The sequence below is a fragment of the Triplophysa rosa genome, unplaced genomic scaffold, assembly GCF_024868665.1.
Source record: "Triplophysa rosa unplaced genomic scaffold, Trosa_1v2 scaffold29_ERROPOS3643519, whole genome shotgun sequence".
In the NCBI taxonomy this organism is placed as follows: Eukaryota; Metazoa; Chordata; class Actinopteri; order Cypriniformes; family Nemacheilidae; genus Triplophysa; species Triplophysa rosa.
The window spans coordinates 178,080-193,560 of record NW_026634317.1 but is presented as its reverse complement, the minus strand read 5'-3'; the positions used below and the strand labels follow the sequence as shown (position 1 = coordinate 193,560).

Genomic DNA, 15,481 nt, shown 5'->3' with positions numbered 1-15,481 from the left:
ATTCTGAAAATATCAAACTATTGAGTGAAATGTCAAAATTGTACTATAAATACATACAAAAAATACACTGACAATAAAGTAATCTTACACAAGCATAATTACTGTAATGATGTAAAAATGTATAATGCTGCTAAATTACAGTAGGTCGGCCTCACCTTTTTGAACTATATCTTTACAACTAAAGGCAGATATATTTATGTATATTTAGATATATTTCAAAATATATTGATAAAAACTAAGTTGGTTATTTTATTTTATAACTTTTTATTTTCAGTCTTTAATCATTTCACAGCAAGTTGAAGTACAGTACGAATGTCTGTACGAATGTCTGACAAATTATTAAATGTAAATGTAAATAAATGTGAAAAGGAATACAGAACTGCACTCCATTCTAGGAGCCCCATTCAATATGGCATAATCTCTTAAAAGGGTTTACCCACAGGAGTGAGAACTATGAAGGGATGAACGGTGTAGGGAACCAAAAACATCATCAACTATTGAACTGTAAGACTGCACAATATTTCTTTAGCTTCTTCAAGGGATAAGTCATCACTTCGTGAAAGGTTGATGTCAGCAGTTTCACAACAAGTGAGACATTCTATTAGCTTTTCTTTAGGGAAATGTAGGACCCCATTAAAATAAAACGCTAGGGTAATGTGATCCCACACATAGAACTGGTTTATAACAGGTTCAGTTACTGCTATTTTGTTCTCTTCATTTAGTAACAACTGGAATTGAAGGTTATTACAAATGGCTTGTGCTTTCCAGATAATTGTATCCTCCTTATAATCAACAAATAAACTGGATTCAATCTCTCGGAAATTCTTAAACTTCTCATTGACTTCTGGGCTGTGTATAAGAACAACATACATGATCTCTTGTCTGTAAAATATGGTCTTAAATTCCCTGAGAACTGGATTTTGCCCTCCACACATCTCATTCCTGTATCGTTCCATCAGTTCAGTCAGGGGAAACGTGAAGCGAAAGTTACCATAGCGTGATTTCTCATTGTCGAATGCAGGTGATGTTGTGAATTTATTCAGGAACGGCTTCTGCCTTTCTCTTTGCTCTTGGGTTCTGTTTGGAAGTGTGTCCTCTAGATAACGTTGTTCAGCAGCTCTTATACTCTTATCGACGATCTTCAGACTCCACCACGAAAACGTATAATTTCTTCTTCCACAACCCTGGAAACCCCCTGAGTCTAAGATTTCCCGAAGACTGTCTTCGTCAGTGACATGAGTCACCTCAGAGATGTGAATCTCAACAGGGGTTGGATAGTTTGGGATTATTTTAGACAGGTATTCACAGATCTTTAGTTTATAATTTATATGTTTTTTGGCAAAATCGTTGCATATTTTAGATGCATTTTTCTCAATCTTAATTCTCAGATCTTCAATGCCAATGTGTCCATCATGACTGACGTTAGTCCGACCACGTGAATTCCTTCCCACACAAAAGACAGTCTGTAAAGATAAGTTGGTATGGTTCATTTAGAACAGCCTGTAACCACATTTATTTAGATGTAGTCTGTGTAATGTTTATAAAAACATCTTTAAGCAATAAACAACAATAATATCAATTTTACAGCAAAATTTGTATCCACTATTTTATCAACTCTGTGCACAGTAGTTTGTTTTCTTTTCTCAATCTGAAAAGAAGAGCAGGAATGATCTTTTCATATGAGTAGGGTTGCCATAAAAAAATAAAAACACCTACATTTCGAAAAATAATTATTGACACATATGATCTTTCATCTGCCCATCCCACTTAAAAGTTTGTCAGACAGTTAAACTGGCAGCCCCATGTACATTTTACTTGTCAAATGATAACAAAAACTTACTTTATAAGGTAATTTTCGTATTTCTATTACTAGTATTTTAATTAGACTATTTAACCATACAGTACCAAATAATCACACAATATTATAAAATGAAAACAGACATTCAGAGCAACCAAAATAACACATAAACTAAAGAAAATAGCGTTCACATGAGCATTTTAACATTTTATATGTACTAATCTGTTTTAATTGCGTTGGCGCTGTTATGTGAAATGTTGAGAATTGCTTACGTCAGGCTGATCTGCGTTTGCCATTTCACGACCTTTGAGCTTCCAAGCAATCCCGCTTAGTGAAAAAGTAAAGCCAATGAAATGCGTTTCTTATTCTGTACTGCCACGTGTGTATGGGCAGGGCTTTAATTTCAGAAACCAAAGATAGCTAATCCAAATGAAACGAAACTAAATATATAAATAAATAAAAACTTTTTGATACATTTTAATGAATCTAATACTAACATTAAAAATTAATGTTATGAATTATTTGTACAATATTCCTACACTGTTAATAGTTTTTCTTCAACCTGCATTAGACATTAGCTCAGCTTATATTTTTGATAGCAATAGCTATTAGATTCTGTAATGCTTTCTGACTCCATTATTTTTATTATCCTCATAAACACTGAAAAAACACTAAACTGGGCAAGACGAAAGTGTGTAAAAGCTATCGACATATACAGTAATTTATTATAAACATTAGAGACAATATTGCTCCAGAATTCTTTTTTTTTCTTTCCCCCTTCTGACAATAAAAACCTGCAATAATTTGTAAAGCAGAGTTGAAAACATAATCTGTAATTTGATTTAAATGGGACAAAAAGTAATATAACATCAATGTAATATAAAATTGGCTCTAACAAGTGTGCACAGGTTCCTCTGCAATAGACATGGGCAACAAGTTAATATCATTCAGAAAAGCTAAAATTTATTGGTATGACATTCTCTTTGAGTACATCCCAGCACCATAACATTTACAATCAACATAGGGATAACATTTCTGTATTCAAGAAGACCATGAATGGAACAATAAAGATTATTGAGTAGCTTAGTGCTGGTAACATTCAGCATTTCTCAACATTCAAAAGCAAATTACATATTGACCTTCTCCTGTTACCTGAAGGCAGTTTTTATTAAATGTGACTAAAATGACCACAGAAAACAGATTTACAGAAAATTTGTCTTATAAGAAATGTAACCCATTCATATATGAACATCATGTGTCGTGCATCTTGTGCACATCTGTTCAGCTATTTTATTCAAATTTATATATATAAAAAAGAAAGTTCTTAAAATAATTGCATTCCTATAATATATAATAATTCTAAATATACAATAATATAGTATTATAATAATATAACTATATAATAATTTCAAAATATAAAATCATATCAGTAAATATCTACACAAAGTGCAACTGTAAATAAAGTTTAACTTTACTGAGGTTAAAAGGTTAAACCACATTTTACCTCTTTCAGTGCAGAAACCATGTGGGGAGGTGCGGGGAGGTAGTCTAAAGGAGATGGCTTAACACTGGGGCCACTGGCCGGAAAGGACCTTAAAATAAAAGCCTGAACAATCCAGTTTACCATCAGAGCTCTTTGTCCTTGGTGCCCCCAAGACTTACGCTTCCTGGTCTATATTCGGTTTTTACTGATTGAAAAACACCCATGACAAAGAAACCTCAAGTTCATATTTATCCATCAGTGTACCTGGTGACCTTACTACATAAAAGCCATTTATTGCTCAATATTAACAAGTTTCAATACAACACACTCATAAAAATAGTATACAGTATTTACTAGATAAGGACTGATTTGGTTCATGGGCATGTTGGTCTAATATAACTGACGGCTATTTATACCAAACTGAGGTTATTATTCATCAGCCGATTAGCCTGAACACACATACTCATTGTTTGTTGTTTGATGGTGAACAAAGCATACTTATACAGTAACATCTACAGCAAGTTTACAGCTAAAAGTGAAAACATTTAATCAGTTATACTTCGAATGAGAACGAGACGATTACCAAAAAATAGACTCGAAAAACTTTACAGCAAAGCACAGAGACATCAACATTTGCTAAAACTGAATGAAACATTAAAAATAACCTGGATTTGATTGGAGAGTGTGTTCTCCTCTATGCACAAACGTTCACACACATTAACACACTTGTACATCACACAACACTCACACAGCTATACATAAATCAGACTCGGATCTTTTACTGTACGGTACTACTTTTGTATGTGTGTGTGTGTGTGTGTGTGTGTGAGCGTGTGTGTAAAATAGTGGGAAAGAGTTAATAACATATGTATATTTTTAGCATATGAATGACAGAATTTTAAACAACCGATGCCAAGTACGTAACTTCTTCAATTTGTGGACGTACTTCACAGTATCTCCTGTGAAGACAGAACAACAGAACAACAAAACATCAACCATTACATCTCCAAACAAATAAACTTTATAGCACTGTAGTACCCTTGTCATCATAATGTATGATATGGCGACAGGTAATACAGAGGGGTAAGAAAGGAAATACAGGGAGATGGGACAACAAGCAACACATGAAATTTACGACAGAGAGAGTGTGCTTGCCTTTTTATGTGTACTTGAGCATGCTGTATCCTTGTGATTGGAATTGAGGGATTTCCATACAGTAGTTTTAGACATTTCATCAGATATGTTAATATCAGAGGGATCAGTCCTGGACAACAAGAAGACACAGGAGACAAGAGGAGCAACGAGGGGAAAAGCAGAGAGGTAAGTGTTAGAGTATCTGTAAATACACTATCAAAAACACATTGTAGTGTGTAAAACCAGGTGTATACGACACTCCGTGGTGCGCACCCCTGTGGTGCGGTTGGGCCCCAACTTTATGGGCATTAAAAGGCAATTATATTAAAGAAAACATTTACAGAGGAATTTCAATTGCAGGGAAAAAATAGTATCACGTGGCCAAATGTTCACCATTTCACATGCACAGTGAACTGAAAACGGACAAGACCCAAACTAAACATACAGGGGGTAGACAAAATAATGTGAACACTGGAAAAGTAGGTTATATCCATTTTTTAAATAAGGTGTTAGATGGACCACCGTTTGCATTTAATATAGCTTTAAAACTTCTCGCAATAAAAAAACAGTATACAGCTTTTAAATAGTCTCCCGTAGGATGTTGTACTGTTCGTCTATCACAGCATGTTCTAGAACTGTTACTTGGCTAAACTTGCCTCTGCAGTATTTGTAATTTAGACTACCATACCAAGCTCAACCACTAGATTTCAGTGTCCAATATGGTTTCTTTAAACGCGACTAATCTACAGAACCCATTCAACAAATTGCTTATTAAATCAAATTAACATACAACAAAATTTTACAAATCGTTTATTTAATACAATTATTATACAATAACATAATAATATAAATTAATATTTACATAAATGAAATAAAATATAAATAGTTATGTTATTAGACACCAGCCAGACCAATAAACAAACACAGGCCGGAAGTAAGCTGCAGTCCAGGCGAGCGTGTCCGATGAAACGGTGTATAATAACAAAAGATAACAGCTAATGTTTGCTTTTCACATTAGCCTAACAATTATTATAAACCCCATAAATGTGTTCATATTATTTTGTCCAAACAAGAAGAGGGTTAAATTAACAATTTCACTCTCGATACAAACACTCACATATGACATCACATCTCATGGGGTTTACCTGGGGTCTGGGGTTCTGGGTGAGTGTAGAGGTTTGCTCTCCATTTGGATCTGCACTGTATTTTTATCTTCTTTATCACTGTCACCAACCAACATCTCTTGTGACTCCTGCTACTCAAATAAAAACAACAAACAGTTACTGGATTTCTCTTATTTAATGAAACCAGTTTCAGAACTACTTTATTACACAATGGTGGTACCTCCTCTGCTTTTTTGGAATCATCATCCAACTTCTTCTTCTTACTCTCAGGCATCAGATCATCAAGGTAACTGAGCTCTCGCTTGGAGAAACAGAAATCCAGCAGTTTACGGATAAACACGAGTGCTAAAACCTGCAGAACAAACATATTTTAAGAGTCCATCACCTTGTGTGCCCAAGAAATCAGTCAAAGAGATTATACTGTGCATTAAAAGTAAGAATGGCGCCAAAATGTTTAAGAATAAGGACAGTATTCCTGACCCCTTGGTCACCAGTTTGACACATACACACAGAATACTCGCTTAGGGTCGTACCATCATAGGGAAGACGATCGCAGCAGGGGAGGTTTTAATGACCCAGAGCAGCACAAGGCAGGTAAGTTGGGTCAGAGTGAACAGGTGAACCTTCCTCAGAGGAACATGCCGTAGATAAATAAAGTCTGGCTGGTGTTTCGCCGGCATGCCAAACAACATCAGACGGTCAAAGAACTGAGAAAGAGATATTAGAGAAAGACTGATGAGTGAATGATGTGTGGGTGGGCATGTGTATTTTCAAAGGAAGTGTCAGGTGAAGTGTCTACCTGTATTCCTTTCAGAGATGATGCTCCCATGTACAGGAAAACACCATAGAGCACTGACATTGGAATGAACTGTGAAATGACAGGCATGAATGTCATGACATGTGTCCTATGGTGTGACATCGCAAATATTTAGAATACAAACTGTTAATAATAATATATGATTTTATTTTTTATATATTTATATAATATAAAATAGCATAAGAGAGATGTATCTTCATTGTTTTTATGACACCATAGAACACATTTAAGGTTTATTTGTCAACTACCCAATTACAGTTGCCTTAAGATAACTGGAAACTTAAAGTGATAGTTCACCCAAAAATGACAATTGTGTCATCATTTACTCACCCTCAGATTGATCCAAACCTGTATAAATGTATTAGTTCTGCTAAACACAAAGGAAGATATTTGGAAGAATGTCAGTAACCGAGCAGATTTTTGACTCCCATATAGTATCTGATCATTTTGTTTTCACAAAAAGTCAGCACACCACAGTTTCTAAAGTAATGTGGAAAATTATGCATTACATGTTCTTTCCAAAAGTACCATTTGAGCCATGTGGGTCTTCATCAGACCAAGTGTCGTCAATTTACCTAAGGCCAAGGTACGGCAGACTCTCGTGACGTCATCTTACTACTGTACCTCGTCACGGCGGTCTCACATATATTTATTTATTCCTGACCATATCATACATGCTGCTACTGCAGCAGCCATCCTCAAATATCATCAAGCACAACACGCTTTAAATAATCTATTGATGAAAACCTCATATACTAGCTTAAAAACATATGGAAGCAGTATGATCTGATATCTGATGTGAAAATTTAGAAGAGTCAGTCGAAACTATTTGTCACACGTCTTTCTTACTACACCACTGGCTGAAGCTGCTGATAAAGCGGTGTTGATTTTACACTCTTTTTTTGTGGGGAGAAACCACCAGTATAAACATACTTTACTTACTGCAGTTTATTCTTTTGTAATCTCTTTCTCCTCTCCTCCTTCTCTTCTCCTCTTTCGCCCCACTGACTGACACTGAAGTCACCAGACTTCTCTCCAGCCACTCCACCACCTGTCCTCTTGACCCAATCCCCTCCCATCTCCTTCAGGCCATATCCAGCACACTCACACCTGCACTCACACACATCATCAACACCTCCCTGCTCACCGGCACTTTTCCATCCACATTCAAACAGGCCCAGGACCACGCCCCTACTTAAGAAACCCACATTGGACCCCTCTACTACCGACAGTAACAGACCTGTCTCTCTCCTCCCATTTATTGCAAAAACACCTGAAAGGGCAGTTTTTAACCAGGCGTCTTCCTTCCTATCCCAGAATAAACTACTGGATGACAAGCAGTCTGGCTTAAAAACAAACCGCTCCACTGAGACTGCACTGCTATCGGTCACAAAAGCACTGCAGCTAGCCAAGGCGGAATCTAAATCCTTGGTCCTGATTCTGCTAGACTTATCTGCAGCGTTTGACACTGTCAATCACCAGATACTGCTAGCAACCCTGTCATCTCTAGGAATCTCAGGCACTCCTCTTGCTTGTTGAAACCTCTCCAGCAGATCCTTCAGGGTGTCATGTAGGGGCTCGCTGTCCACTGATCACCACATGATCACCCTCGGTGCTTGGACCGCTGCTTTTTTCCATCTACACGACATCCTTGGGACCCATCATACGGGCACACAGCTTCTCGTATCACTGTTATGCTGACGACACCCAGATCTACATCTCGTTTCACCCAGACAATACCACTGTAGCAGCTCGCATTACAGCCTGCCTAGAAGACATCTCAGCTTGGATGAAAGAGCATTACCTCCAGCTGAACCCTGCCAAGACAGAACTACTCATGTTTCCGGCACACCCCATGGTGCAACATGATCTCCAACTTGGCAATACCAAAATCACTCCTTACAAAACAGCCAGGAACCTAGGAGTCATATTTGATGAACAGCTGTCCTTCAATGATCACATTGCAAAGACAACGTGGTCATGCCGATATGCCTTATTCAACATTAGAAAGGTTACACCCTATCTCACTGAGCATGTGGCACGACTCCTTGTCCAGGCCCTGGTAATCTCAAGGTTGGACTACTGCAATTCTCTCCTTGCTGGTCTTCCTGCAAAGGCTATCAAACCACTCCAGCTGGTTCAGAATGCAGCAGCATGCCTCGTCTCCCAACAGCCCAAAAGAGCTCATTCGCGCTTGGTGTGAACCCAGTGTTACAACCGATCTGACGCGAAACCGCTCCGAATAAGAGGCCAATCGGTCCGGTGTCAGGTGTCGTAAACAGATGAGTGATTTAACAAAGATTGCTGTTTGCACATGCACACTTTCACACACCAGAAGGCCTTGGTTACACTTGAGTTATGATCGATCCATATGTTGAACTGATGAGGTGAAACGGATGCCATTACTGTTTATTGCTAAGAGCTTGAGCGTGGTGCTTCAATGAAAATAGGCTTGTTCGACTTTATGCGGCGGTGCGCAGAACCACCTGGCATATGACATCAAAGTACTGCAAGAGCAATTCAAAAGCAAACAGAGCAGTCAACTGTCTCTCGCGGTGCTGCCAACCGCTCTAAATGACGCTGCATGACGGGTATGTTTGAGTCAGAAATGAGCAGAAGCTGCGCAATAGGCTATATTAAATATGATTTGGTTTACATGAACCTTCCCTGCAAGGTGAGTGAACATGATTTATGAACACAAGTAACCAGTAAATTTGGCAATTGATTTGACTGCAATAGCCAACTCGATTGATCTTTATCTGCATCTTGTGTGTGTTAATTTCAAACCCTGAATGCAAGATAATAACTCAAAACATTTGCGGAACCCCTGCAATTAAGTCCACGTACCCCCGGTTGAGAAACACTGGTTTAGATGCTATTGACATCACTATGGTGCTATATTTTTTCTTGTCTTGTGGTGTGGTCATGTGATGCATTTCTGCTGTATAAGGGCTTACTTGTGAATGTGTGTATTGTTTGATGAAGAGCCACATGGCTGGAAACATTACTTTCGGTGAAAAACTATTACAAAAAAATAATTTACTACTTAGGAACTGTGACGCAGTATCAAACTTTTTTTTGTTGAGTACCCTCATTAAGCTTTTTCCATGCTATATCTGTTTACTCTTTGTTAATGTTATAGGGGCAGTTGTGGCCTAATGTTTAGAGAGTCGGACTCGTGACCAGAAGGTTGCTGGTTCGATTCTCAGGGCTGGCGGGTAACGACTGAGATGCCCTTGAGCAAGGCACCTTACCCCTACTTGCTCCCCGGGTGCTGCAGTGATAGCTCCCCACTGCTCCGGGTGTACGTGTGTTCACGACTTGCTGTGCGTGTGTTCACTACTCTCTGGATCGGTTAAATGCAGAGGTCACATTTCGGGTATGGGTCACCATACCTGACAAATAGGTCACTTTCATGTTTTACGCTATAAACCCAGTCAGCTTGTTTTGTGCAATTTTGTATTTGATTTTTTTCTTTCTTTTTTTAACCATTTGGTTTGATATTTGGTAATTGATGGCAGTTTATATAATCCAAACAGAAAATATGTTTTTTACTTCATTTTTACCAAACAGCATTTTTAGAGCATTATAGTACTGTTTGTTAATGATTTAAAATAATGTAAAAAAATGTAAAGTACAGTATATAGGTTTAGAATCTGGTTGGTCCGTAAAAATTAAACCCTTAATCTAATCCAAGGACTGATGCAAAACTGCCAGAAGTGTGGTGCGGTAGCTCCCCCTGTTGGCATTGCGGCCAACCCTGAATTGTTGTCAAAACAGTTAACGCAAAATAAATAACCGGAATTCATTCACGCTTGAAAAAGTCTGGATAGTTTACCCCAAAATTGTAATTCTCTCTTTATCAAGTCATTCGAAATCTTTCTGACTTTCTTTTTCTAAATACCAGAGAATATGTTTTGATGAACGCTGATCACCAAACATCATTGGTCCTCATTGACTTCCTTTGTGTGGACACACAACTATTAAGACATTCCTCAAAATATCTCCTTTCCTGTTCCACAAAGTCATATACATGTTTTAAATGACATGATTGTGAATAAATGATAACATCATTTTTATTTTTGGATGTTTTTAAGTGTGCCTCAAGTATAAAAAATATCACTTGGTTACTATATGTAATAAATGACTTAAGATGTGAGTTTACCTGTAATACTCCAGTCATAAAGACAGAACAACCCATCAGAAGAAAAATGACCAAACCAGTCAGTCTCTGCTCTCTAATACCCAGAAATCTAGGCTGCTCTCCAGGGGCGGAGCTTTCCGACTCCAGCTTCAGGCTGTTGACATGGGATATCGACAATACAGTTGCTGCAACAAACCAAGGCAACCCCATAATGGAACAAACAGCCAACATCACTCCAACCATCAGAAGGTCCAAATGGTACCCACAGCCTTTCTGTGTCGATAGAGTAAACATTGTTTTTAAGATCAGCATATATACGCATCTTCCGTAAAAGGTACACTAAACGCTTAGCATCCATACCTGTAGTTTGTGTTCTTTGCGGTTTATTATGACTGCAGTGATCTGTTGGTCCATGAAAATGAGGATGGTGCAGAGAAGAGCTGGTATTGAAGCTACCAGAGCCGTCCACCATGGGTTTCGCCCAATAGGGTTTATCAGCCAGCCACGGTCATCGCGTGTCGGCTGCAAAACATAACATCAATCGAATTCGAAAGAAACCCCATAAGATAACTGCATTTACCAAATATAGCAGAACATAATACAAATTTTCAATAAAAGGACAATGTGAAGTTAAATTTGCTTCATCAAACATTGAATTTAACTGTATGTGCTGTGCTGGACCCCTAAAAACAAATAATGTGTTTGTGTTCAAATGTTTTATTGATTCATACCTTAAATTTACTTGGCACTCGTAATTTTTGCGAGGGAACTCCAATGATGTAATCAATCAGGACCATGAGAACAATGGTGAGGAACACGGCAAAATCGCTGATCATTGACCGTACCTTCATCACAACAAACACATGCATTTATTTCACCTTTTATACATATTTTATACACCATTTATTCCTGCACCTGTATTACACAGAGTATAGAGAATGTGAAGCTGACGTCACGCCCTATATGTTGCTGTGGCGCCGCCATCTTGGGAGGAAAATACTCCACTGCTATTATTGTTTTGATATGTACCGTTACTTGTTTTGTTTGATATATGGAGAAATCGAAAGTGAAAATACCATGGGCTTTTCCTGAACGACTCAGCGTAATGCTATTTCAGTTTTTTAACACAGCAAAGCCGACCTACCATAGTTATATTTCCTAATGAAACAAGAAAAACAAAACACTCCATTGAACGCACTAGCAGCCATCCTCCCAAGATGGCGCAACATTCAACGTGGCGTGACGTCGATTAACAAGCTCTATATGCACATATGCATACACTACGCGTTTGTAAATGAGTATTTAACCTCACCCGTGTTGGAAAGTATCTGCTAGTCTTGAACTGTTTAAGAAAGCTGGACAGGAAGAAGGTACCAAAAAACAAGATGGCCGACCAGAAGAGAACATCGGGGGTGTAGGGACCATGGTGTCCACACGCTGTTCCAATAAAATGACCATGAAGATCTAAGCACTCCTACACACACACACATTGAAAGAGTTTGGCTCATGTACTGGCAGCCGAGGCGCTGACTCAAATGTGCAAATAGGATTAGTCATAAATGCAATCTGTGTGAGACTACACTGTGAAATAAGACCACACTGCAGTTATGGAATAGGAAGTGAATAACAGGATGTCAGATTGTTCAGTGTGTGGATTTTAATTCTAGGTGTAATTTTAGATCACATTCACCTCACAGGGAATTGCTGTTGATTTAGACAGCTAGTTCCAAGGTTAACTGTTCTGAGATGTCACAATGGTATTAAAATCTATAAAAGTGTTCAAAATTGTTCTTTTCAGAGCCTGAGGTTACAAAGCAATGTTTTACGGTTGTAGATAAGTTCAAATGAAGTGGTTTTTCTACAATGGTGCTGTAAACAATCTTGTGTAATGCCCCATCTATGGCACTAGGTGTCCGTATAAAACACCACAACAAAACATTTGTACACTCATTGCAGTCTGAGATATGATTGGTGCTGAGATATGAGGATATGAGGTTGAGGTACCGATACAGTGAGGTTGCTCCATGGAACCAAAGCGGATGTGATGTTCCTCTGGCTCCACTGTTCTAATGTTTTATTACTTGGAGTATCAGGTTCTGCACACCTACAGCTGATAGCACACAACACACAGTGTGCTGTTAGAAAGCCTTTCTTACAAGAACGATTCTCTATAAGTTGAGCTACTGGTACAATGAGGATGCATGCATGCGTGTGTATATCCATGTATACTCACAAGGCCAGTGTGAGTTTGTCCAGATCTCCGTGTCTATTAATGGGGTACAGTTCTCCAAGATGGAAAAGTTTTTCCAGAGCTTCGTAAATAAAGATTAGACAGATGAGTGCAGCGAAAGCCTCCTCTGTGAAACGTGTGATGTAACAGACCAAAGAGCTGGCGTCTGTTGCAACGAGAATCAGACAAAGGAACGCCGTCCAGAGACCAATGCAAGTGCGCAGGGACAGGTAAGAGAGATCATAGTCTCTACAAGGACAAAGAGAGAAAACATTGAGGGTTATAGGTCATATAAGCGATGTTCAATCTGATTAGTTAACATCTGGATGTAAATCTCCATCTCTGTATTAATTTAAGCAGCAAAAACACTGCAGATGTTAAACAGATCTATCTGATGAATGAATATTACATAGCTAAATAAATAACAGAAATACAGTACATTCTACATCCTCTAAAAGCAACAGTGACTTTATTTGGGTTAGGTTTAGGAAGCTAAAACATATCTATCAGGTCATCTGGTGTTTAAAATTAAAAGAAAGAAATAATATTATTGTGTCATTTATTTTCCATTATAATCAATACATATTTGCTCTGAATGACAAATCCATGAACCATGATTGAAGTTCTAAACGCAGTTTCAGGAGGAGCCTTAACATTCTATTACGAGGCAGGGTTAAGATCAGAGCTTGAGCCAAGCCTCGGGTTCAAGACAGTTTGTTTACCTTTATCTATTAAACTGAATGGGCAGGTAGACTTGTGAAATGACTATTAGTAAAAAGCTAAATGAATGTTAACACTTGATCTGGTTTACTGACTTGCAAAATTTGAAGAGGATCTTTTCAAACACAAGAACAGGTCCAGTACTGCCCAGTATAGTTAGAGGTTGTCCAGCAAACAGAGAGTATGCTACTCCAGTCATGGAGGCTCCTAGCAGAGACTCAATCGCACTCTGACAGACACAAACAAACAAACAAACAAATATCACTTATTTCATTATAATACTGTTGTGTTTTACTCTCTTATACTAGCATTTCATATATCAAGATTACTGTATCTTTATTTCCAACACAACAATATCATTAAAGATCGGGTATCATGCTATGTCATGCATTCTGACTTCTTTACACTGTTAAACGTGCAGGCTTCTCATGCTTAATGTCATGGCTCTGCTTCCATAGTCATGTTTTTCTTGGTCCTGTAGCAGAGTCATGACAAAGCCTTTGGTTATGTGTGGAGAGAAACATATTATTGTCCTTTTGACAATAATATACGTTCTCTCCAGTGTCTCGTCTCTGTTCCCGCCATCCCGTTTCCTCGTTATCTTTCCCTGAGTGTTTAATGTCTCACACCTGCCCCATGTCGTTATCCCTCGTTTGTGTTTCCTATAAATACCCTCTTGTTTCTTTGTCTTGTGTTCGTGGATTGTGCGTTGTGTACCGTTTCCTGTTTAAATCCCCAGTCAATGTCAAGTCGAGCCTGTGTAAGTCTGAGTTTGCGTTTCTATAGTATTGTTCTTTTACCCCGTCTTAGTTATATTTGTCCTGTCAGTTTTTGCATCTAGTTTTGTTGGTTTGCCCCATCGTGGGTTTTTGTTTTGTCGTTTTTGTGTTTAAGAAAATAAATATATTTGTTAACCCCTTCACTGCCTGCCTGCGCTTGGGTTCTTGCACGCCAGTCCGTGACAGAATACACGAGCCACCACCGAACCCAGCAGGCATGGAGTCGGACGAGGCGTACAGGAGCCGCCAGGCTCACGTCCTGTTCGGCTTCCGCCAGAGGGGGACCCCTGTGAAGGACTTCGCCATGGACTTCCTGTCCACCGCGCGCTACTCGGGGTTCACCGAGGCAGAGTTGAAGGTAATCTTCAACAGCTGCCTCGATGAACCCTTCGAGCCAGCTGAGATGCGCCGGTTGAGACACCTGCGCTTCGCGGACCAGGTCGAACTCGTGATGAATCTTGAGGAGCCCAGGGGAATGTCCATGGCGGAGCCTCTCACGGGACTGGCGGCTATCCCCGAGGACAGTCCCTTGCAGATCGGGGTTGTGGGCATCGCCACGCCATCCCCCTCACTCTCGGCAGCCTCTCCACCGTCCACCAGCCTCGTGGGCAAGCGGGGGAGGCGAGCGTCCTGGGGAACCACCTCCGAGGAGTCCCAGCCGGAGCCAGCCGTTCTGTATACCTCCTTCCATCACCCGACCACCAGCCGGGTGGCTTGGCGGAAGAAGAAGAGGCAACGGCAGGCAGCGTGGACTCCAACCCGGCCGGTGCAGCCGGCGTCCAGCCCGGTGTCCAGTCCGGTGCAGCCGGCGTCCAGTCCGGTGCAGCCGGTCCAGTCCGGTGTCAGCCGGGTCCAGTCCGTGTGTCCAGTCCTGGGTCCAGTCCGGCGTCCAGTCCGGTGATCCAGCCGGCGTCCAGTCCGGTGATCCAGCCGGCGTCCAGTCCGGTGATCCAGCCGGCGTCCAGCCGGTGATCCAGCCGGCTTCCAGCCCGTCAAGCCTGTCCAGCCGGCCTTCCAGCCGGCGTCAAGCCCTGTCCAGCCGGCCTTCCAGCCGGCGTCAAGCCCTGTCCAGCCGGCCTTCCACCGGTCAAGCCCTGTCCAGCCGGCCCACCCCTGGGAACTCCCAGGGCAAAGACTGTCCCCCCAGGACTCCTAAGTCCCCAGGACTCGCGCCCTCGAGCGCAGCCGGGGACTGGGACTTCTCCCCACCTCCCTGGACTGCCCCCTATGGTCCCTTGTTTGGCACCCCCCC

At 40.2% G+C, this 15,481-nt stretch overlaps 2 protein-coding genes across 3 annotated transcripts in view; both read right to left on the bottom strand.

The window, feature by feature from the left end:
• Nucleotide 1: 1 nt before the first annotated feature.
• LOC130550372 (uncharacterized) lies at nucleotides 2–2,116 on the bottom strand. The gene is made up of 2 exons (XM_057327819.1): nucleotides 2,071–2,116; nucleotides 2–1,463 (listed from the first exon to the last, which is right to left on the bottom strand). Exons 1-2 carry the CDS (start codon nucleotides 2,092–2,094, stop codon nucleotides 495–497), a joined length of 993 nt encoding a protein of 330 aa, XP_057183802.1. The 5' UTR covers nucleotides 2,095–2,116; the 3' UTR covers nucleotides 2–494.
• A 514-nt stretch (nucleotides 2,117–2,630) lies between these two features.
• The window catches only part of slc4a8 (solute carrier family 4 member 8), a 37,842-nt gene continuing 24,991 nt past the window's right edge, over nucleotides 2,631–15,481 (bottom strand). The window contains exons 13-25 of one of the 2 annotated variants that reach the window (XM_057327814.1): nucleotides 13,546–13,679; nucleotides 12,734–12,979; nucleotides 12,505–12,610; nucleotides 11,813–11,974; nucleotides 11,232–11,345; nucleotides 10,861–11,022; nucleotides 10,522–10,773; nucleotides 6,339–6,407; nucleotides 6,073–6,246; nucleotides 5,760–5,891; nucleotides 5,561–5,667; nucleotides 4,437–4,545; nucleotides 2,631–4,240 (exon numbers count right to left, since the gene is read on the bottom strand). In XM_057327814.1, coding sequence (XP_057183797.1) covers nucleotides 4,229–4,240; nucleotides 4,437–4,545; nucleotides 5,561–5,667; nucleotides 5,760–5,891; nucleotides 6,073–6,246; nucleotides 6,339–6,407; nucleotides 10,522–10,773; nucleotides 10,861–11,022; nucleotides 11,232–11,345; nucleotides 11,813–11,974; nucleotides 12,505–12,610; nucleotides 12,734–12,979; nucleotides 13,546–13,679 — 1,779 coding nt within the window. In that variant the 3' untranslated portion in view covers nucleotides 2,631–4,228. Of the gene's footprint in view, nucleotides 4,241–4,436; nucleotides 4,546–5,560; nucleotides 5,671–5,759; nucleotides 5,892–6,072; nucleotides 6,247–6,338; nucleotides 6,408–10,521; nucleotides 10,774–10,860; nucleotides 11,023–11,231; nucleotides 11,346–11,812; nucleotides 11,975–12,504; nucleotides 12,611–12,733; nucleotides 12,980–13,545; nucleotides 13,680–15,481 lie in introns of both variants that reach the window. The other variant, XM_057327813.1, reaches the window with a different exon arrangement.